This window comes from Hibiscus syriacus, unplaced genomic scaffold (assembly GCF_006381635.1).
Source record: "Hibiscus syriacus cultivar Baekdansim isolate YM2019G1 unplaced genomic scaffold, ASM638163v2 tig00110799_pilon, whole genome shotgun sequence".
NCBI classification, from domain to species: domain Eukaryota; kingdom Viridiplantae; phylum Streptophyta; class Magnoliopsida; order Malvales; family Malvaceae; genus Hibiscus; species Hibiscus syriacus.
The window spans coordinates 37,042-61,206 of NW_024062868.1; the positions used below are offsets into that span (position 1 = coordinate 37,042).

Consider the following 24,165-nt stretch of genomic DNA (forward strand, 5'->3'; position numbering starts at 1 on the left):
AGTCGAGGGTGTCCCATACAAATTCAGGGAATTGAATTCCCTACTAATTTGATGGAATTACCTTTTGAAGAATTTGAAGTGATACTGGGAATGGATTGGTTAATCGTTATTATGCTAATGTCGACTGTAGACTGAAAAGAGTAACGTTGAGAAGTCCATAAGAGGTAGAAATCGTGGTGTTTAGTGAAAGGTGGAATTCATTGGCAAATGTGATCTCAGTGATGACGACAAAGAATTTACTGTTACAAGGATGTCAAGGGTTCATTGCTAGTGTGTTGGATGAAGAGCCAAAGACAAAGAGATTGAAGAAATTCCTATCGTTAGAGAGTTCTCTGATGTATTTCTTGCAGAATTGCCAGGTTTACCTCCGGACAGAGAGGTAGAATTTCAGATTGAGATAATGCCGGGAACAGCGCCCATTGCAATGGCACCATACAGGATGGCTCCAAAAGAGTTGCAAGAATTAAAGATTCAATTACAAGAATTGCTGGACAAAGGTTTTATTAGACCAAGTGTATCACCTTGGGGAGCTCCAGTTTTATTTTTAAGAAGAATGACGGTTCAATGCGTCTCTGCATTGACTACAGACAACTCAATAAAGTGACCATCAAGAACAATTAAAGGGAGCTTCAGTGTTCTCAAAAATTGATTTACGTTCGGGTTATCATCAATTAAAGATTCAAGAGAAAGATGTTCCAAGACGGCGTTTAGAACAAGATATGGTCACTATGAGTTTATTGTAATGTCGTTTGGAGTTACGAATGCACCAGCTGCTTTCATGGATCTAATGAACAGAATTTTTCAACCCTATTTGGATCAGTTCGTGGTGGTTTTCATTGATGATATTTTAATATATTCAAAGTCAGAGGAAGAGCATAGTTCTCATTTGAGGATTATCTTACAAATTTATGAAACAAGAAGCTTTATGCTAAATTCTCTAAATGTGAATTCTGGTTGAATGAAGTGACATTCTTGGACATGTAATTTTTGCAAAGGAGTTCAAGTGGATCCTCAAAATATTAAAGCTATTCTAGAGTGGAAGTTCCAAAGAATGTGACAGAAGTTCGAAGTTTTCTGGGGTTAGCTGGTTATTATCGAATGTTCATAAAAAACTTTTCGATCATAGCATTACCCCTAACTAAACTGTTGAAAAAGGAAGTAAAATTTGTTTGGACTCAATAATGTCAAGAGAGTTTTGAAAAGTTAAAGAAGATTTTGACAGAAGCTCTAGTGTTAGTCCAACCTGAGTCTGACAAGGACTTTGTAGTGTATAGTGATGCGTCTCATAATGGCTTGGGATGTGTATTAATGCAAGAAAGCAAGGTGGTTGCCTATGCTTCGAGATAATTAAAACCGCATGAGAAGAATTATCCGACACACGATCTGGAGATGGCTGCAGTAGTGTTTGCTCTTAAGATATGCGTCACTACTTGTATGGTGAAAAATGCTACTTGTATACGGATCACAAAAGTTTAAAGTACTTAATGACTCAGAAAGAGTTAAATTTAAGACAGAGAAGATGAGTGGAATTTCTTAAGGATTATGATGTTGTGATTGATTTCCATCCCAGAAAGGCAAATGTGGTAGCTGATGCCTTGAGTAGAAAGACGTTTGCAGCTTTGCGAACTCTTGATGCTAGATTATCGTTAAGAGAAGATGGTGCAATTTGTGCAGAATTGACTGTCAAGCCAGTATGACTAGATCGAATTAAAGAATTGCAAGCTAAAGATGGAAAGTGTTTAAAGAAGGTCCAACAGATAAGGAATGGAGAGAGTATGGATTATGAGATTAAGTCTGATGAGAATTTATATTATCGAGAAAGATTGGTAATTCCGGATGAGGATGAATTAAAGAATGATTTCTTAACGGAAGCTCATTGTAGTCCACTGACAATGCATCCGGGAGGGAATAAAATGTATATGGATCTCAAGAGTCGATATTGGTGGCTAAGAATGAAGAAATACATTACGGAATTTGTATCAAAATGTTTGATTTGTCAGCAAGTTAAGGCTGAGCATCAGGTTCCTTCAGGACTTTTACAATCAATTTCAATTCCTCAATGGAAATGTGAGAATGTAACAATGGATTTTGTGACGGGGTTGCCTTTAACTCCGAACAAAAGAGATTCAATATGGGTGATTGTAGATAGGTTGACTAAGTCAACTCATTTTATTCCGGTACGAACTGATTTCTCTATGGATAAATATGCTGAGTTGTATATCAGAGAGATTATATGGTTACATGGTGTACCTGTTTTCATAGTTTCTGATCTGGATCCTAGATTCACGTCACGATTTTGGAAGTCTTTACATGGATCATTGGGCACAAGACTGAATTTTAGCACAGCGTTTCATCCTCAGACAGATGGTCAGTCAGAATGAACTATCCAAATTTTGGAGGATATATTAAGAGCTTGTGTTATCGAATTTAAAGGATCGTGGGAAAAATATTTGCCACTTGCTGAATTTGCGTATAATAATAGTTATCAGTCAAGCATCAAAATGGCTCCCTATGAAGCTTTATATGGGAGAAGATGTCGTACACCCTTGAATTGGTATGAACTTAAAGATCGAGAAGTTATTGGTCCTGAGTTGATTCAGGAAATGGAAGAGAAAGTCTAAGTCATTCAGAATAATCTGAAAGCTGCAGCTGATAGACAGAAATCATATGCTGATTTAAAAAGGAAAGAAATTGAGTTTCAAATCGGAGATAAAGTGTTCTTGAAAGTGTCTCCGTGGAAGAAAGTATTGAGATTTGGACGTAAAGGAAAATTGAGTCCTCGGTTTATTGGACCATATGAAATCGTTAAAAGAGTAGGACCAGTAGCATATCAATTGGCTTTGCCACCTGAAATGGAGAAAATCCACAACGTCTTTCATGTCTCCATGCTTAGGAAATATCGATCTGATCCATCTCATGTTGACTACCGAAGATATCAAAGTTCAATCAGATTTGACTTATGAGGAAGAACCTGTTCAAATATTGGCTCACGAAGTCAAGCAATTAAGGAACAATACTATTCCATTAGTCAAAGTGTTGTGGAAAAATCACAAGGTGGAAGAAGCGACGTGGGAACGCAAAGAGGACATGAAGATTCAATATCCCCCATCTCTTTGTACAATGAAAATTCGAGGACGAATTTTCTTAAGGGGAGAGATTTGTAACATCCCAAAATACGGGTTAGTGACTAAATTGTAAAACTTCAAAATTTGGTGATTAAAGTAGAATAATTATATAATTCAATGATTTATCTGGAAGGATTGTTAGTAATTATTAAAAGAATTAAAGGGAAAAATGGTCATTTAACCATTAAATGATTAAATTGTATTATGTTGAGGATATATACGGGGGAAAGGGATAAGAAGAATATCTCTTCTTCTCCTCTTTGTTATTCCATACGAGAGAAAGCCACAGCAAAGGTGAGTTTTCTATTTTCTTGGTTATTTGTTGTTTTAAAAGTTGGGTTATGATCACTAGATGATAATTAAGCTTAAGGAAAGCTTAATTTGTTCTAAAACAAAAAGATGAAGAAGTTATAAGAGATTTAAGAAAACGAATTTTTATATGAAATCATGGAAAAGAGTTGATAAGTTGAATTTGAAGTTAAATTTGACTTGTCATCATGCTAATTAAGGAATATGAAGTGTTAGAATGGTATTTAGAACATATTGAAATTTGAGTATGATTCTTGAATTACATATGAAGGATAGGATTTTGAAGTTATAGATGATTTTCATGGATGTAAGGTTGGTTTAAGTAATGGTAGTTGAGTTTAATGACATGATAGGGGTTTAAAATAGAAGAATTAAGTGAAGAATTGATGATTTTCGGGGTTAAAATATAATTTTTGGGTAGAGGGAACCGATACCATATGAAGGGAATCGATTCCCCCTCTTGGACGAAAATTCCAGTATGTACAGGGGGAACAGATTCCCCCCTAGGGGATATCGATTCCCCGTGAACAAATTCCCCCTGGGGGGTATCGATTCCCCCTAAATGAAAAAATGGAATTTGATTCATTAAACCGATTTAAGTTATTAACATCAAGTTTAAAGTTTAGGCTTCTGATAGTTGTTTTGAAATGATATATTTATGTAGATATTGAGCCTAAACAAGTTCCGGAATAATCAAAGGATTATAATCGAATCAAAGCAAAGCTAAGGTGAGTGCAATTTTAATTGTACTTATATTATTGAACGAACATTGGCTTGCGATGAGCCAATGATGGAGTTACTATGGTAAGAAGTGACTCCTAAAATGTTATTTGATATGTGATTCTTATATGTACATGAATACATGATATGCATAAACATAAAAGCATGAAACATAAGATATATGATATGATATACATGCTTATATGCATATGTGATATATGCTATGAGATATGACCAATATGAAATGAAATAAGCTATGTGAATATATGAAATGACATATGAATATGCAATATGTGATATGATATGAAATATATGGTTACACATACATGTGGTATGTGACAGAAAAGAAAGAACAAGTGTTGAGAAATATATTCATAATAAATGCCCATAGTATATGATACGAGAGCTATAGGTATAGTTGGCATGCCAAGAGTCGAGGGTATTATAGTCCTTCGGGACATATATAGCAGTCCTTCGGGACGAATACTGAACAAATGTTCGGTGCCCCATGAGGGAATTTATACGAGCTGTGGTGACAGCATTGGTGCACAACCTCAATGTACTCACATATCTCTATTCTCAATAATATACATGGGCAACAACAACATCAATTGAAATATAAATTAAAGTGAAAGTGATGCAAAAAGGTAAGTTTCATGTGTGCATGACTTGATTATATATGTCATAGGAGATATATCCATGCATATTGAAATATCATGATCAAATGGTAAGAATGCATTTTCATGAATCTATTGTTACATGTTTATTTATTGCCTCACTAAGTCTATGACTTAGCGTGTAAGTGATTTACACGTAGGTACCAAGAAACGTGAAGAGCAAGAATAGAAGTGGCAAAGACAGTATTATTACTAGAAGATCAGATCAGAAGTAATCGACAAAGTATGTATTTTGTTGTGTATAGAGTGTTGGCATGTAATAAGTCGTTAATTATAAGCACTCTGATCGAGTTTATATTTTGTGGACTCTTTTATGTAAATTTAAAGTATTTTGTTTTAAACAAAGTTTTAAATTCCCCGGGGTTTTTCTTTAAGTTTCAAGGTTTGAAAAGTCAAGGTGACACCTCAGACTCGTATTCGGGTCGGGTACGGGTTGGGGTGTTACATCAAATTAGGGGTCAAAATATGAATTTATGAAACTTATGGACAATATTATTATGTTGTAGGAAATTTAGGGACCCATCCCTAAAATTACTCATTTTCCGTGGATTGGAAAAATAAACCAGATTAAACCCTTATTCCCCATATTTAGTGAACCAAATTCCCTAAAATTCTCCCCCAAATCCCTAACCCTGCCTACTTTCATTCCTCGATTCCGTCACCTTCCGACCATCTTAACCGACGCCACTACCCCAAAATGACTGTCGTCTTACTCCGAACAAAACCCAACCCTAATCACATCATAAATCGACGTCATTCGCAGTAAAATCATCGGGAGGATTCATCAAAACCCTACCGTCACCACACATTTTTCCTTCAATTCCGATCGATCAATGATCGGCTCGCCTCATCACAGTTGCCATTTTCTCATCGTCGTCCGATCATAACCCAATTGGTGGATTGTACCACCGTTGTCATTTTCGCCGATCACCGACATAGGTAAGTATTTCGGTTTCACATGCCAATAGATTCCTTCTGGTGTAAGTCGTAAAATATAACACCATGTCCATGGAAATATGGGCAACATCCAATGCAAGTATGAACAAAATTTTGGACGTCTCCTCCCCTTTGATGGAAATTGTAGTGTTAGAGAATTAATTTTACGTATCTTATTTATCTATGGCAACTTTTAATATATATAGAAAGTATAATGTTAATTGAAATTCAACTCCACATAGTATATATAGGACTGAAGTAAAATTTAATAAAATTCAAGTCACAAAATAATGTTCTTAGAATTTTTAATAATTTGTGAATTGATTTTGAAGTTTGAGTTCATTTAACTTTACATGACCGATGAATTTTGACTGATTTTTGGTTTGGTTGTGGTTGTAATTGGTGTTTGGACTCAAGAAGTGTTCGATTGTCCGCCTCAAGCTAGCCACAAGTGTCACGTACCACCGTATGCGCGCAGGGCTTATTTTGGCCCAAGAAAATTTCCAAAACCCGTCAACCCAACCCGCTTGACCCGTCTTATCTAATCCGACCCGCCTACCCGCCTCGACTTGTCTAAATCTCTAAAATTTAGAGATTCATAATGCAATATAAAAACATAATAATAAACTGAATTTACAAATAATAGGGGACTCCCAAAAATATTCGTAAAATAATACAAAACACTAAATTTCAAAAGAATTACAACTGAATGCATAAGAATGCATAACAAAGTTCATAAAAATACTAAGGTTATTCCGATCCGCATTACAAATCAACTCCATCTCTTGCACATTGTGACGCAATCATTTCACACTTTATAATTCATAATTTTTTCGATCATTTAAAATTATTACAACGTGAATATATATTCAGAATTTTTCTGGATAACAAATAAATAATTTAAATATGCTATAATTCATATTTACAAGACCTTGAAGGTTTCTTAATATTTTAATTAAGATAAAATTTAGCTGCTTTAAATTTGGAGGAATCCATGAAGAAAGCAAGGATCCCTCCAATCGTGTAAGTAGCTTTGGTTTAGGCACATTGCAAAAGGTGGATTGCTAGTGTAAAACAACAATCACCCGTGTCTGACTGTATGCCTCTTTCCAACAATCAAATCTTAGTTCTTTAAACAAACACAGTTGATCAGAAAATGTAAACGGATTATTGTGTCATGAAACAACCGTTGAGTTCCATGGGTCTTCAACCGTTTGGCTAAATATTGGCTCCAAGCGGCAGTCAGGTCCCCATGGATCGGAGCCTGCTGTTGACTCTGATAATGGAGCCGATACGCAAATCAAATTAGAAAAATGGGTTTCGTTTATTTTTCATAATAAATTTCGAGCACCGATAGAACAGAGTAACCGAATAACAAGATTATATAAGAAAAACGAAGAATTTCGTATTTACCTATAGGATGCAGTTGCATTGAACAAACAATGAATTGAATGATGGGGGAAGATGAAAGATTACAGAGGCTTAGGGATCTATAGGAAGTGACGACAAATGAGGCTGCGGAGCAGATAAGTGGGATGTAAGCTTAAGGTGCTGAAACTTGCGTTTATATATGGATTCATTGAAAACCCTAGAAACATTGGTTGCCTTCTAAATTACTTAAATGGACATTGACTTCAATGTATTGTCCTCTTTTTGTACTATTTTCCGTGTGACAGTTGAGTAGAAGATATTTTATTTATATTTTGATCTTATTTTGATTTTAATGTTTATTTCAACATTTAATTTTTTTAATATCTAAATCTATTTTTTTTTAATTTAAATTAATATATAGGTTTAATTTTATGAATCAAATTAATTTTTTCGTTGTAGGTATTACTTTGAATTAAAACATCAAATGTAAATATTAATTTTAATCAAAATAAGTTCCAGTATTTTAAATAAAAATATAAGTACCAAGTTAAATATATCAAAATTTCTATTTACCATACATATTTTGATGATTTTTTGGTTGAATTGGTTAGATCTCATTAAATGCAAAAAAAAAAAAATGGAAAGATTTGGCCAATACAAACGAATTGTTCAATGTGCATATTTAAAATTTAAGTAACTTGCCGGAAGGTAATCTATATAGTAAAAGAATTATTGTTATTCATTAAGAACCCAAATTAAAACATCATAAATGTCAGGAATATAAACTTGTCAGAAATATAAACGTTCAATATCGAAAAATTAAAAACTTTTAACAGATATTACCTTGTACTTATCCCATGTTAATAAAAAGTATCAAGGTATCCAACCAAATCGACCGACCTTCAATTGCTTGAGTTATTTCGATTTAGATAGTAAATCGATCAGATCAATTTTAATTAAAGTATGATCGATTAAATTGATTTTTGTTGAAAGAAAACGATTACTCTCCCTCCGATACCAATACAATCAATTTCTATTAATTCCATTTTAACGAATTGCTGGCATAAAAGAAATAAACCTTACATTTACATACAGACAATAGTTATTTTGCTTCTTATTTGGATCTGGCCTCTAGAGATAACATTGAAAATGATGGAGAAGATTAGAGAGGTGGATTTTGGCCCATTTGGCTCCTGCTTGGCTTCAGCTATGATGTAAACGAAATGCATCTTCTAAACTAAACCACTACTTGATAACAGGCATGTTTATTCATTTGATTTTAAACCAAAAGTAAGGCAAAGCAACACAGACAAAACAATCCAATCCAATTGTCCTGAAACCACTGCAAAAACTAGCTTTGATTTAACTGCAATATAATTAACCATTTAGCATCAAGCTTCATATCCAAAATTATAAAGTTGCATTCAACAAACTCACCTCCAACCCAAATCAACTTTGGGGCGATGCCTTGGCAGTTCCTTGTTCACCAGTTTTAGTTGATGGGGCTGCTTCGTAAGTTCCATGCGTGCCACCGCTTGCATTCTCATCAGCAGGATATGTTGGAGGTTGCAAGTAACTGCCACCGTATGAGGTATTATAAGGTGCTCCATAACCAGGCTGGTTGGCTGCCGCTGCTCCATGGTATGGGGCTCCGTATCCAGGCTGAGCAGATGCGGCACCATAGGTTGATGGTTGACCATAACCAGAAGATGGTGGCTGTGATTGATATCCTGGCTGGCAATAACTTCCTGGAGTGATAGGTGACTGTTGAGCCTGCCCATACACGGGGGGACTGGCTAAAGGTTTCTGTGATTGTGGTGGGCCATATCCAGTTCCATAACCAGACTGAGCTGGTGGTTGGTTCCCATAGCCAGTTTGGGAAGTAGGGGGCATCCCGTAACTAGATTGAGTACCTCCTTGTTGGCCCACTGCAGATGGTTGGGTAGATGTAGGTGCCTGGCCTGAATCCCCTTGTACAGGATTCGTTGCATTACCATAACCTTGTTGCTGATCATATGATGATGGCTGCCCATAACCTGATTGCGGGGCCCCATGGTAGCCACCATAGCCACCCTGAGAATATCCTTGTCCTGGTTGCATATAGCTAGAAGCAGGAGGTTGACTGTAATTGTAGCCACTGTTATTGGCCGGAGTTGCTGAATCACCGGGGTTTTGCTGCTGCTGTGAAGAAGGCTGTTGGTTATAGTAATCATAACCACTTGCACCAGAGCTTTGCTGGTTTGGTGGTACGGATGACTGGTCCCAACCAGAGGCATATCCACCAGATGATGCTTGGGAAGGATAGCCCCCATAAGGAGGCTGTGACACGTTGTGCTGTGGTGATTGGCCAGGATATGCCCCAGGCTGCATATAACCATAACCAGATTGCTGCATTGGAGGAGCACCTTGGCCCCAGCTTGAGGGTGGTTGTGCCCCATAGCCACCTTGCTGTGAATATACCCCAGCCATTGTTTGATTTCTCATACGGTTCTGCACAAAATTGTTTCCTCAAATTAACCAAAGTGGACTTCCCGATTACGGTGGCACATAAACACATTCAGCATAATAGAATATGCATTTATATACAACAGGCACATATACAAATATCTGAATAGCAAGTATCAATATCAGCATAAAACAACAAAAATAAGCAAAATATGTCCAGTGGATTTAATGGATTTGTACTATAGCATAAACTATAAGATTATAATGCCCACATACCGTATGGTCGGAAGGATTATTGAGTTTACTCCAGCAGAAGCCCATCATTTCCCTATTTGAAGTGAATGGGTGCAAAAAGAAGAAAAAGAACCCAACAAGTACTAATAGAAGCTTTTACACCATAACAGAAGAAACTACGAACCCCATTGCCGTATACAGGCAAGAAACTCACAGTTCACTATAAATCATCTATCCAATAATCGAACTGATGCATTGTAACAAATAGAAGTATCAAATAAGTAATAACAACCTAGAAAGATCAATAAACATGCATTGACTAAATGATATCACAGATAACTGATCCTCGAATTCTCCAAACCAAAGCGAGGCAAAAAGCATTATAGATCATATACTCATTTACGTGTATAATGATTCTGCATTTAGACAAGATAATTGAATTGTGGTCAGACTCAATTTATGTTAGGATATCACAACATGAACAAAGACTTCCTCCTTTATGGTTATATATAACTTCAATAGTTTATCAAAACTTCAGGAAAACTAAAGGACAATAACCATCATTCTTACAAAGTAGAGGACCTGCTCATCTTCATTTGGTCATTTGACACCTACAACAATTTCTCAACCAGCTGTCATAGCAACAAGGGTCGCCACCAAAAAATGTCTGCAACCCTCAAGATTTTACAAGTGGAACAAAGGGAAGAAGAGGAATATATGATAATATAAAATCCAATTTATATCTCAAAAAGACTGAATAACTACAATGGGATTGCAGAAGCAACTCTAGGAGAATTATTCAGCATAATACTTGAAGAAATAGCATAACCAGCATGAGCAAAGTCATATTCTTCCTCAACAGGTATATAGATGGATAAGAAAATCTATGATTTTGATAAACAAAGGAGGAAGCTTCAGAATATTGACCAGGAAAATGACTGAAAGGTTATACAATAATATATATTTAAGAAAAATTAACACAAGATAGAGTAGCAATTTAGTCCCTACTTTACCCATAAAAGAAAAATGGTTTTGCCCGCAATTAAAAATATAAGGAATAACCCTACAAAATACTAAACAATGTAACTTCTTAACCTACGTTGAAAGACTCAATAAAAGTGAAATTTCAAATATCCCATCATAACTAATGTTGTAGTAAAGACTAGCCAACAGATCAAAATAAATCAACAATCAAAGTCAAATTAAGCACAATGACAATAAATTGGCATAGAACTAAAGGAATCTACTGCGGTAGGCATACATGTTAACAGTACAAAACACGCACAAGCGATTCATATAAAAGGGGCAGGCATAATTTACATGGAGGAAAAGCTTTCCTGCCAACACCCTTATCCAAACATACCTCACTTATGACCTCATCAACCAATTCTCTTGCATTTTTAATCTGTTCACTTGTCCCATCTATGTGTAATGTCCTTTCTGTTGATGCATCACCTGGGGGCAAGTGCAATGGTATCACCTGCACAAATAAAGATGTAGATCAGTCGCAAAACATACTTTTAAGTGCAACTATGACAAGACTCAAAAGAGAAAATAGTGAACAAAGTTATTAGAATACAGAAAAGCCTGTTAAAAGTTATCTGATACAAACCGGTGATGTATCTAGTTCCTAATAACTTCAAATATAGAAGACACTGAGATTCAAACCTGAATGCGAGCTCCAGTTCTAGCTTGCATACTTTTAATTGTTTCACCACCTTTACCAATCACCAGACCAACCTGAAATCATGCATGTATTAATGCTATATTCAATCAAAGCCATTGAAGTTCAGTAATCCTATAACACTGGTATACCTTGTTACTTGGAATCTTCATTTCAAAATGTTCACTTCCAGTCTGTCCTGTCATTCGTCGAGAAACCATGCTAGAACCCCCTGCTTCAGCCTTGACAAAAACATTAAAGGGTATATAAATCATATTGCTCATATTCTGCGTAACAGCAATACATCAATTTGAAATAAATAATTAAGAAAGGTAGGATGAAGTACCTCAGCAAGAACATCATTTATCAACTGCTCTGCCTTAGCTATTTGTTCAGCAGTACCCACAAGCTCTACAGGCCTACTCACGGAATTAGGATCTGCATGTGTATCTCTTTGGACCTGAATCTTTGCCCCAGATTGTAGTTGAAGATATTTAATGGTTTCTCCAGCTTTCCCAATTATAACACCAACCCTATTTTGAGGAATGCCAATCTTTTTGCTACTACCGTGGTAGCTACCATATGAAACAGGTATAGCTGGAGGAGCGGAGTTCGACATAGGCTTTATATCTGTATAACATCAATTTTCAATTTCATTACCCTATGTATCTTCTTTCAAAAGCCATATCTAAACTATAAGCATCATGCAAGCAACAGCAGTCAAAAGCTTGAAGATCAACACAAAATCCTAGAAGCAACTATCTCTTTGAAGATTGAAAAGAGGTTTTATGTATATGTATAATATCGACACTTTCTAATTTCATAACGATATGCATCGATTTTCAAAAATCATATCTAAACTGTAAGTATCGTACAAAGAGCAGCAGTCAAAAGATATTTAACATTATTAAAAGCTCGAAACTCTAAATACAAAAATCCTAGATGCAACAATCTTCTTAAAGAATGAAGTTTTCATTATTAAAACAAAAAAATATACCAGAGGGAGCAGAGCTAAATCCCTTCTCGTAATCAAAGCCACCGCCAGAGCCATTTTCAACACGAGGACGCTTCGGCTCAGCGACAGCAGAAGCGACGGAGGCCGTGAGGCGAGCAGCAATCTCCTGAGCTCGCTGCTTGGCCATCTCGATGCCGTCGAGCGGTGGCGGAACGCTGTTGTAGGAAAGAGAGGCCGAATCTGGGGAGAGAAACCTGTAGGCCTCCTGCCTCCGGAAGACGGCGGTGCTTCTTCATCGTATTTACGTTTGTTGCTGCCGGCATAGAAACCTGAAGAGTACTGTGCTTCGTCCGCCATTTTATGTTAGAGAAAACCCTAGAGGACGAAAAGGGGGAATATTTGTGCGGTAAGATTTTATAATATATATGTCGGGCTGTGAGCCATTTTTTTAGGATATAATAAAAATAAACTACACAATTGATCACCAAACTATTACTTATTTTTTACTTGGGTAAACTACACAGTTGGTCAGTAATGTTTCGGATAATTTTCTTTTTCCTCAATGATGTTTAAAATGTTATAAATTAATCACTAATATTATCGATTGGTTACAAATTAATCACTCAATTACCCGTAGTAAAAGATGTGTGACATAAATCATAGCTGACACGTTAACTGTTTACCTGGATGTTGAAAGGTTACTTGGACGTCTCCCCACTGCCATCACCTTTTTCATTGTTATTCCATTTTTGGTTGTTCTGGATTTTAACATTGTTAAATGGGGATTTTGTAAATTCGGGGACTCGAGTGTTTCTCCGGTCATGGTTTCAAAAAGGTTAATTAGGGCCACCATAGCCGTGGGCAGCACAAAGAATTTTTTCCCAGGTGTCCTTTAACCACGTGGACTCTTAGCAGGTTCAGGCCCTTAAACGAGGGACAAAAGTCTCTTCTTGCGGTATCTAACGCCTTACCATTCAGTTGAATGGCGATTGATAATTACCGAACAAAAAAATAAACCATTTACATTGAGAAAGTGATCACAGTATATATAATACATCAGCAGAACTTGAAACAATACCGAGTTTAAGATAAAAAAAATGAATGATTACAAGACATTAGTTCAACAGTTAAGAGTTACCTCGTGCTGTTGGCTTGCTTTTAGGAGGCTCAATTCAATGTTAATCAAATATAATAGGGTTAGTAAACCAAAAATGAAAAATAAAAAGCGGACTTTGTTGCACGAGACCATTCGGTAAACTTCATCTGCAACGTGACAAAACACGGTCGATCAAGTTCGTAATGGAGATTTTTCTTCTCAATTAGTTTTACTTGCACGTTAATAATCATGAATCATGGGGTTCTTCGGCCATCAACGTAAAGCGATGCTTTCCGCTGTCTGAACGGAGGCTGTCTGAACGGAGGTTCTCTCCTTTAATCCCAAGCTGGAAAACAAAATTTATATAAATTTAGCAATGGAAGTTAGACGTGATCCTTAGCACGTATGAGACTAGTACTTACCTCGATCGAGCTTTCTCTCTCGGGGGAGAACCACCGTAAGAGCACCCCGAGATGAAGTATGGCAGGGATTAGCTTAAACAGCAGAGGAGTTGTCACCTGGGGATATGGAAGTTGAAACTGTCAATATTTTGCTATAAAAAACAACCATAATTACATTTGCATGCATTTTCGGATTTATTTCTGTTGTTTTCGTAAGTTTGAATTTCTTATAGTCAATGAGACGGTATACGAATCGAGCCAGGAATAAATCATACCAGGCTAAGTGCTGTTGTCCCAAGAAGTAGCAGGTACAGTTTACCCTGGAAATCTCAAGGTTTCAGTTATGGAGAAGATCATAATGCCCACAAAGTATTACCCATCTTCTCAAAGCAACAGTACAATGAACTCGGATAGTAGTACTGACCTCAACGAGATGGATATTTGTAGCACGGCTGAGAAGAACGAAAGCGAATTCTCCTATCTGTGCCAGGGACATTCCAACCTGTACAAGTAAAAGAACTCGAGTTACTTCAAAATTCAAAGGCAATACATAATCAGGTGTGCATCACATATTAGCTTACAAGCAGTGAAGTCTTGTTGTTGTAACCGAAACCCTTGACAACCAAGGCAATTATTATTGTTTTTACGGTGATAACCAGAATAACAGATGCAAGTAAGATATCAACATGGTTCCAGAGAAACTGGACATTGATCAGCATCCCTATGCTAGCCAGGAACAGTGCAGCGAAAAAATTCCGAATGGGTTCGATCTGCACACAGAGACTAAATTCAATTGAGGGAAGTCTTGAAGGATGAGCTGATAATAGCATCGAATATAAATGAATGCAATATCATGATATGAAAAAGTGTGTAAAGCATGATCTTAACTTGTTCAAGTGTGTGTTGGGCAAGATCAGTTGTTGATAACATCACTCCAGCAGCAAATGAACCCAATTCTAAGCTCAGCCCCAGCTTGTCACTACACTGAAAATTACACAATCAATTAAGTATGAGTTTAAAAAAAAATGCAGATATCTAACTGACTAATTTATTGCAACAATGTACAAAACACTCAAATCAGAAACTGCATGATTTATCTGTGTTTTGTATACCTTAAACTAATGATTTTACTAGTTGAGCATGTATCGTTATGTACTTCTACTCTCTGAATCTCAAGCAGATATCACTACATGATTAATGCGCCTCATTAATATTACATAGGAGCTTATATGTTTTAGATTTGTCAGCTGTTCATGAGTCCCTAAAAGAAGGGACAGTGGTATAATAGGCATTTTTTTACAGATAAAACAAACACAAGATTTGGAAGAAAGGGGGTGTAGATGTGGATATTGCATACAAAAATCCAGATGCTTAACAAAGTGAAAGTAAAAAGAAAACAAACCAAAAAGAAACACAAAACATACCCAGGCCACAAGTAAGCAGAACGCCACAGATGTCAATTGATAGAGTTCATCGGTCTGCACATATAATAAGTAATTAAACAAATCATAACAGAAGACCAGCACACAGTGGGAAAAAAATCAGTATGCAATTCTATCTGCAGATAACATATATACCTGTGATGAAAGGCTTATCATCAGTTTAAGCAACCAAGGCAGGCAAGTACGAGACAATATTGACAAAACAGCCAAAAAGGCAGCCAATGTGACCAACCTGGTTAATATATAGTGTGTTAAAACTTATCTCAATACTGAAGATGCCATGAATAGAGAAAAATATATCAAGGGAAAACAAGAACTTATAGTCTTAACTCTAATCCAAAGCCAAGTGTCTACTTCTTGTACCATTACAAGCACAAAGCGTCAAAACAATAATTATCTATGACTTCTGATCTGGTCAAAGAAACCTGTCTAAGTGGCTCATATTTGAATCTAAGCATGATCTATATTTCAAGTTTCAGGAAAAAACTGCAGATGAACGAAGAGTGGGGAGCCACACCCTCGCTTAAAAGCTAAGCCTAGTCTTTAGTAGCATATTTTCAACTTTTGTGGCATCTAAAAGACATGAAGAGTGTTATTTATCCAGTGATCCAGATCAAAATCGGAATATGATAGTTCTGCAAGTTTTCCTCGTACAATTTAGTCATGGACATTACTCCTTGAAGAATACCGGAAGTTCCAACAAGAACTGGAAGCAACGCAAATAGTAATCCCACAGCACAATCCTGCAAAGTTAAAAACTGCTAAGGACACAGGCAATGATAAAAAGTTCATGTCACGGACAAAATCTAAAAAGCAAAACAGAACTTAAAAGACGACAACGGAGTGAAGAATCAATACTTGCAGGATAAGTGTGCCAATGATGACTTGGCCATGAAGCATATTGTTAGAATTCTTCTCCATCAAAAATTTAAGTACCTGCCATCGAAAAAGAGAAAAGCAACTTTAAAAACCAAAAACTAAACAAAGATTTTTTTTTGATAGAAGTAGGAGGCCTCATTAAAAACCTCCCTCATAGTAGTCCAATTCCCTAAGGAAAAGACCAACTAGCAGAAGGAGGAAAAAGAGTACCACATTATATTATTAATACAAACATTATTACATAAGACTTAAACAAACAGCATGTCAACTGTTCTCTAAAATTACATATAATCTCATCCCAATCCCCTCCTTTGCTAGCTTATCAGCATCACAATTACTAACCCTAGGTATCAATCTAAGAATAAAATCATTATCTGAAACAATAGACGCAATGTCTTTTACAAGGTTTTTAAATAAAATAGGAGCTGAAGAAGATTTAATCCATTCCACTGCCGACTTACAATCTGATTCAACAATCAACCTACCCTTCGAACACCATGCTGAAGATATAAATACCTCTAAGCCTTTTTTGATAGCTTTCAATTCTACTAAACAAAGATAAAGGTCTCTACAAGTACTGTGCGGGTGTCTAAACTCATGTGTGATGTGCATAAAAATGCTTGCTCGTTAGTGAGGAAAGTATGAATGTGCATAGGTGCCGTAAGCATCTCTAAAGATTTCCACTAAACTTTACCACTGCTGTTGAAGACATTGAAAGGAATACACCAACAAATACACCCTCTGGGAGTCTACCACCACATAACTGCAAACAGCACCCAATTAAAAGTTGAAACTGTGGGATTCAGAATTACAATTGTCGTATACAATGGTCCATAAATACAATAAAATAAAGAAAGATAAAATGTTTACATGAAGCATGTACCTTAATCATTTTCAGAGAATGCATACCGTTCTTTTTTTCAAAAAGAAAAGGCAAACCAAAAATTGGATTTTAAGTCAAGAAAGAGGAAAATATTTGAACAGCACAACAGCAAGAAACCTCATTATGACCCAGATATACAAGAAACCTCATTATGACCCAGATATACAAGAAACCTCAATAACTAGATAAAAATTATGCAACCTCAGTGCAATCAGATTCAGGTGAAGGCGGTAACATCAATTAATAAGGATTACTGAAACAAAACCAATACAGAATTGGTGTCAAAATTAATAGACATACTGAGGCTGTAATTCCACAGAGGCACATAAATAGAACTATCTGCAGTAGCCCTCCTACAACGGCAACTACTCGAACAACTCGAAGCTTAAAATAAAAAGGATGAAGTTAGAGAAATGATATGAAGATTGATGTAAAGAGTATCGTACAAATAGAAAAGAAAAGATTCACAGACATAATCCAACCTTCGCAACAGAGAACTCCAGGCCCAATGCAAAAAGAAGAAAAATCACACCAAACTGAGCTACTGTTTCAACCTGCATGATTCAAATGAAAGAAAATAAATAAATAATAAAATCTTAGAATAATGAATAACCAACAAACATTTTTAAATGGAACAGCCTCTAATAGAATGAGATCACTCTGGCCATCCTCAAGAACAATACACAATTCAATTGCAGTTGCTAGCAACAGTAAAACAGAGTCTAATCAGACCATAATATTATTTACTGGAACTTAAAACCTCATCTATGTTATTTTTATTTATTTCCCTAGTTTGATATAGGTACCAATTGTAATACAATACGCACATATAAAATTAAAGAAATTAAAGGGAAAAAAGACAGACAGGTTTCACAAGTACAGACTGATAAGAGCAGTGGATTGTTTAGGCAGGCTTCAGATGAACTCTATGAGAATCATAATAACTAATATTAAATAAGATGAAGAAATGCAAATTAAAAAGAAAACAGTCCTTTTTCATAATAAAGGCTCCATGCAAGAGAGTGAACAATGGCATTATGATCAAGAAGCCATCACTCGGCTCAGTTACAAAGAGTTTAATAAATAAGGTGTCAGTGTTGATAGTAAAATTTAAATGAAATGTACAACATACTTGCACCATTTCACTGACAAAGTTAAAGCCTCCAGGTCCAATAAGAGATCCTGCCAACAAATATCCAGTAATCACCTGTAAAACATGTAACAATAAAATATATAGGAAATTAGAAATCCAAGACACTCTAGAGGGACCAAAAATTCAAATCAAAGATTAAATAGGCTTATATTAATAAAATCAGACCGGTTGTCCAGCACAAGCAAATGCAATGCCACCACAAGTTGCAGAAACGATGACAACTACCAAATCTGATATCAGTCTACAGTTCATAAGCAAGAAAGTTTATATCAGCTTATTTGTTGAACATAAAAATACAACTATGGTGAAACGAATATGATAAAGTATTTACCTCAAGTCCAGTTGTAACACTGGGTATTTTGATTTAAAATTAGATATGATGAAGACATTGTCCTGAAAATAAATCAGCGCCTCAGATTTCTATGTACGGAAAAAATATCTCAACATAAAGTTTTAAATGAACCAATCTAACCTTTCGATCTATCAACGTCGGTGTATCTTCAGCTCTATTATCATTCTCTAGATTAAAAACGTCATGGAGTTGAAATGATCTAAAAGGAGGATGCAAAGGGTGTGAGGAAACTACTACATGTCTCTAAGTCATTAAAAAGAAGATATGGTATTAAATTCCTTAAAAAAATTGATCATCAAAATAGGAAATTAAGCTCTTCTATTAACATCTAATCAGAACTCAAAATCAACAAAGTAAATCTAATCATTGATGAGGAGAAACACATACTTTTCCTCTTTTGTATCATTTTTCTTCGTCTTAACTCTAGCAACAGTTTCCAAAACAGCCTGATAAACATACACATAAAAGAGAATAAGCAAGCAAGTCATCCGAGCTGAAAAGTTCTCAAAAGAATGATTACCACCAACCTGCTGTTCCGCTACACTGTTGTTGAAACTTGCAGCGTCGTCACTAACTGCAAATCGGGATGAATTTAGACTATATTCGACAATTATAATTTAAATAAAAAGTTAGCAAATATATTCTCCGGAAGTTACGCAAATACACTCTCACTAATTAAGCTCTCATAGACCTACACTGACAAAAAAAATCATAACCTAAAAATAGATCGAGCTCAAAAATCTTCGAAAATCAATAATAATTAATTGCTACAGTTTATAAAGAACTAGCAAATTTGAAGTAAACAGCTATAGTAAGATGAACACTTTACTATTAAAGTTCAGATCAGATGTATGGATTTGTTATATAATCCCTAATCTAAGCAAAACCAGAGGGGAAAAAAAAGAAAATGAACCTTCGTTTTGTTCGCTCTCATTGAACTCCTTCTCCAGAGCACGATCGATGATAGCAGCAAAGGAACCTTCCTTCGGTTTAGTAACGGAAGAAACATTTGAAACGGTGCCGTTTCCGGCGTCCGCGTCGGCATCGAATCGATCCGACTCAGAGAATTGTAGTTGTTGTTGAGCGAGTGAAAACGAAGCCAAACAAAAAGTAGCAACGAATAAAAAGGTTGTAACAAGCTCATGGGAGGAGTTTGATTTTCTCAACATCTGGAAACCACGCGCCGGCGAGGAGGTTAAGGACTAAAGAGAGACCTCTCCTCTGTGCTGCTAAATTATTGCAAATGGAGAAGTTTAAGAGATTGATGATGAGATTGAAATTGAAAACAGCTGGGAATTAAATTTAAGAAGAGAAAGACGGAGTGCCAAAACAGAGTTTAGTAGATGTAGACGAGGTAAAAGATACTGAGAAAGACCGGAAAAGAAACGGTGAACGAAAGAGAATGGGTTAAGTACAAAGCAACGGTGTTTTGAACCAAAAAAAAATCACCTTCCTTACAAAATTCACCTTACAAGAGACATGTTACTAACTATTTTTCGATCTAACACCCTTTTTTAAAAGATAGAATGAGACGTTGTGCACGTAATGTGCCTTTGGTAGGGGGAAGAGAAGACGTGTCGCATGAAACGTGCCTCTCAAAGCGCGTCCTAGGAAACACGCCTCCCTTGAATGGCACATCCTACGCTACGCGTCTTTTTTGATCGACGGTTTTAGGTTTAAAGTTTTAGTTTAAGATGATTTTAAGGTTTTGATTAGTGGCTTGGGTTATATTTGTATGGTTAGGATTTTTAAAGAAGTTTAAAATTGGTTGTGCGTTAGGATGTTTGTGTTTTTAGTTGTATGTAAAATTGTAAGAAATAAACGTTAAACATTTAATTGGAAAAAATACATAGATTTAAGAAATAAAAAACCTGAAATCACATTAATCGAAACTAAAAGGAAATGGAATAACATAAGTTGAAACATAAGATGATATGATTACTTGAGTGGTGGTCAACAGTTACGTGATGATAAAAGAGATTGACAGTTTTTTCTATTATGGTCGGGGTTTCTGCAATGGTCACATCTTTAAGTTTTGTCTTGACGTCTCTTGAATATTCATATCACAATGAATTTGAGTGGATTTTGGATGACCTAACTCCCTTAATAAGTTCATATTAGATATAATTGGAAGCCAAGTCTAAACCTCATTTGGGTCTTTATCATTACATATGGGGGAAACTCATATTCATATATCTTGAATACTTTATAAAGTTGGTATACGAGATCCACATAACGCTTAGAGTCTTGACGAGAAAATGAGCAAGTTGTTATGATATGGGAGCATGGATACTTCAAAGCTTGGAAAAACCCACAATCACAACATTTTTCCCGTAGATTAACTCTGAAAGAGTTAGATTCAATCCTTTGCAAGGGTTGTGGCATTTCTATGACCCGATATAATTATTGGGTGCTAGAAAAGCTTATTACGAACATGTTGTTTGATGTTGTAACCTTTTGTTACAAATCTTGTAACATTTTGTTACAAATCTGCTACTAATCGTGGGTGATAAACATGACAGTTTTGTATCCAAGTAAGAGCTTGTCCCTCAAGCTTGGAAAAAAGTTAACCCAAACAAAAATATGTCGTTTTAGCCAAAGCAATCACTAGTAAATGACGACCCCCTTTAAGGTTGAATTGATTGTCTCAACCAAGTTGGTTATCATATATCCATATTGTTATCCACCATCGTATATGTTTGTCACTTTTCTTTGTTGATTTCATTGATATAATTGTATCCATAATCCTTTTTTCTATCAATTCTTGAAGCATATCCTCAAACGTTTGAGGTGAGAGTTTGTAACCTAAGCAAAATGAAGTAGTTAGTATAAAAAAAATGAAAATGAGTGAGAAATGAAATTGGGGAAAATGTAACATACTCATGCGTATAATTAATTATCGTTCATCGTTATTCTTATATCTACAATGATAGTTTGCAATAATATTTTGATACAGATACGATGTTGGACGTTTGGGGGTTTCCATATTGGACCCAAAATGTTCATTGTTGTTTTGATCTCAACTCATCGATCTGAAATGATACAAATACGATCACGGGTGATGACATGTAGCCATAGATTTCTTAGGAAAAAAGCCCAATACTATGTATTTTCTCATTCAACAAGGGCAAATGTAACGGGAAGAATAGTACAATTACCGTCTTGGACAACTACCAATAATAAAACTTGCATGTATTTCTTATACAATAATGTACCATCAATTTGGACTACGAGTTTACAGTATTTGACTGCATTAATGCATTGTGGGTAAGTCTAAAAAACACGGTGAAATTGGCAGTGATCTCGAAGAACTCTATCATTGTGGTAGGCGTGACGAGTTTCGAGCTCAACTATTGTCCCAGGATTAAATCATTGGACCAAGTTAAACCAACTGGGTACTTCGTTGTAAGATGAATCTCATTCGCCATGTAGTTTTATAATGACATTTTATTTTGCCTTCCACGCATTTTTATATGAGACAGTATACTCATATTGAGATTGTATTACAGAAATCAACATTGCAATAGATATGTGGGAGCTTTCTTTGACTAAGGGCATATTGGCTTGACAAATAACATTGGAGTCCAAGTTTTGATGGTCCTGGTTGATCCCCTGTGCACAATATGTATGAGGGTCGCTGTATTTTGTTGGTCCCCATCTGCCAGTCTTCTTTCTCTTTGAAACACAAACCATCCAGTTGCAGTCGTTATCGCGTTAGACACAATAATATACATACTTTTCAGTTGTAGATCGGTTGACTCTATAGTGAACTGAATTACAAATATTGTAATTCTTAATTGTCATCATTGTTTCTTATTTAAATGTGAACTCCATTTCATGATATAAATCATCATCATTAACTGATGAATATCTCTCATAGTCTCCAAGATGAGGCATATCAGGAAATTTTGGCCCGTATATCGCATCATAATCAGTTTTATACATATGTGTTAAAGGTTCGTATTGTACCGTATTTGTATGAACTTCATCCGCATCATCATCAAAGTCTATGTTGAACTGCAGTGACTCGAGTTCAACGAATAATCCAGTTTCAGCACCATCTACTCTAGGCTCACGAAGAGGTTATTCTAAATGAGATTATGGTTCTTCTGTGACTTCGATATTTCGTTTGAGGAAGTTTGAAAATGAATGCTTTCTTATGTAACTTGAAGGGATGTCACCATATGAATCGAGTGTTGTGTAAAAGGTATGACCATATCGAGGTCGAAGGTATTGGCAGATAAATGTCTCTCCTGTAACCGGAAGGCATCTCTATGTTGAGGTCAGAAAAAGTGGCAGCTGAATATCTTCCCCTGGAACTTGATGGAATGCTAATAGGATGTGGGTTAGCCATTAATGATGTGAAATCATTACATATTATTTGAGTTGGACTATCAACTTGATCAACATGTTTAGGCAATCCATAGTGGGAGAAGAAAGACATACCTGAACTGCATGTACGTCAAAAAAAGTGGCATAATTTTTGTAATAGAGTTCAAATTTTGACTGGAAGCATCAACCATCATAGTAACATCATCGTCATTTGAGAGATTGAACGATGTATATATTAACGGAAAAATTTCAGTCGAAAATTTGTACTGATGTGTGGTTAGTCTTCTACTGTTTCTAACACGAGCCTTCCTTGAGATTTTTGTGATTAAATCGTGAAGAGTAATGTTTTTCCTGAATGATAGAATAATATAATGATCTGATCAGAAAATAACCATGTATTGATCTTCCTCGATTTCTCCATTGTAGTAAACAATAACTAAAATATGAGTCATTTTCGTAGTTTGAATGTTTCAAAGTTTGAAGTTTTGAACGTTTGAGAGTTCAGATTTACTGAGTTTTAAAATTTAATAGTTTAAGATGTTTAGGGTTGGGGAACAATTCATGTTAATTATGTGAAGTGGAAGAGATTCTCTAAATAATAAAGGAAAACATTTTCCTCGAAATGCATCTTTCGTTTCGGATATGATGGAACACTCTGACATGGCAGAGATTCTCTTAATAATGGAAAACACTTTCCTCAAAATGCACCTTTCATTTCAGATGGGGTATAACACTCTGACTTGACAGAGATTCTCTAAATAATAATGGAAAACATTTTCCTCGAAATACGCATTTCATTTCGAATGGGATTGAATACTCTGACATGATAAAGATTCTCTGAATTAATAATAGAAAATACTTTCCCCAAAATGCGGCTTTCATTTTGGATGGGATGAAACACTCTGACATGACAGAGATTTTCTGAATAATAATGGATAACGATTCTCCTAAAACGTATCTTTCATTTCGGATGGGATAAATCACTATTATAATCCAGAGATTCTCTTAATAATAATGGAAAAATGTTTCTCCTGGAATGCATCTTTCATTTCGGATATGATGGATCACTATTATAATCCAGAGTTTCTCTGAATAATAATGGAAAAATGCATCCCCTGTAACGCGCCTTTCATTGTCGGCATATTTTGTCTTAGAATCTCAGTGAACTGAAGTATCTATTGGTAGGATGGGA

The 24,165-nt window shown here is 35.7% G+C and overlaps 2 protein-coding genes across 2 annotated transcripts; both read right to left on the reverse strand.

The window, feature by feature from the left end:
• Positions 1-8,486: 8,486 nt before the first annotated feature.
• Positions 8,487-12,810, reverse strand: LOC120141380 (far upstream element-binding protein 2-like). Its single transcript, XM_039156274.1, is given in 7 exon segments — positions 8,487-9,628; positions 11,181-11,297; positions 11,486-11,557; positions 11,633-11,722; positions 11,827-12,110; positions 12,478-12,684; positions 12,687-12,810. Coding segments are annotated over 7 exon segments (1,917 nt in total). The 5' UTR covers positions 12,793-12,810; the 3' UTR covers positions 8,487-8,587.
• Positions 12,811-13,501: 691 nt separating this feature from the next.
• On the reverse strand, positions 13,502-20,016 carry LOC120141381 (K(+) efflux antiporter 6-like). Its single transcript, XM_039156275.1, has 20 exons — positions 19,555-20,016; positions 19,169-19,215; positions 19,029-19,087; positions 18,762-18,840; positions 18,621-18,682; positions 18,455-18,530; positions 18,269-18,343; positions 17,619-17,690; positions 17,437-17,520; positions 16,948-17,016; positions 16,233-16,310; positions 16,029-16,117; positions 15,510-15,606; positions 15,357-15,410; positions 14,821-14,916; positions 14,514-14,702; positions 14,357-14,434; positions 14,208-14,252; positions 13,954-14,049; positions 13,502-13,877 (listed from the first exon to the last, which is right to left on the reverse strand). Exons 1-20 carry the CDS (start codon positions 19,808-19,810, stop codon positions 13,779-13,781), a joined length of 1,800 nt encoding a protein of 599 aa, XP_039012206.1. The 5' UTR covers positions 19,811-20,016; the 3' UTR covers positions 13,502-13,778.
• Between the last annotated feature and the right edge of the window lie 4,149 nt (positions 20,017-24,165).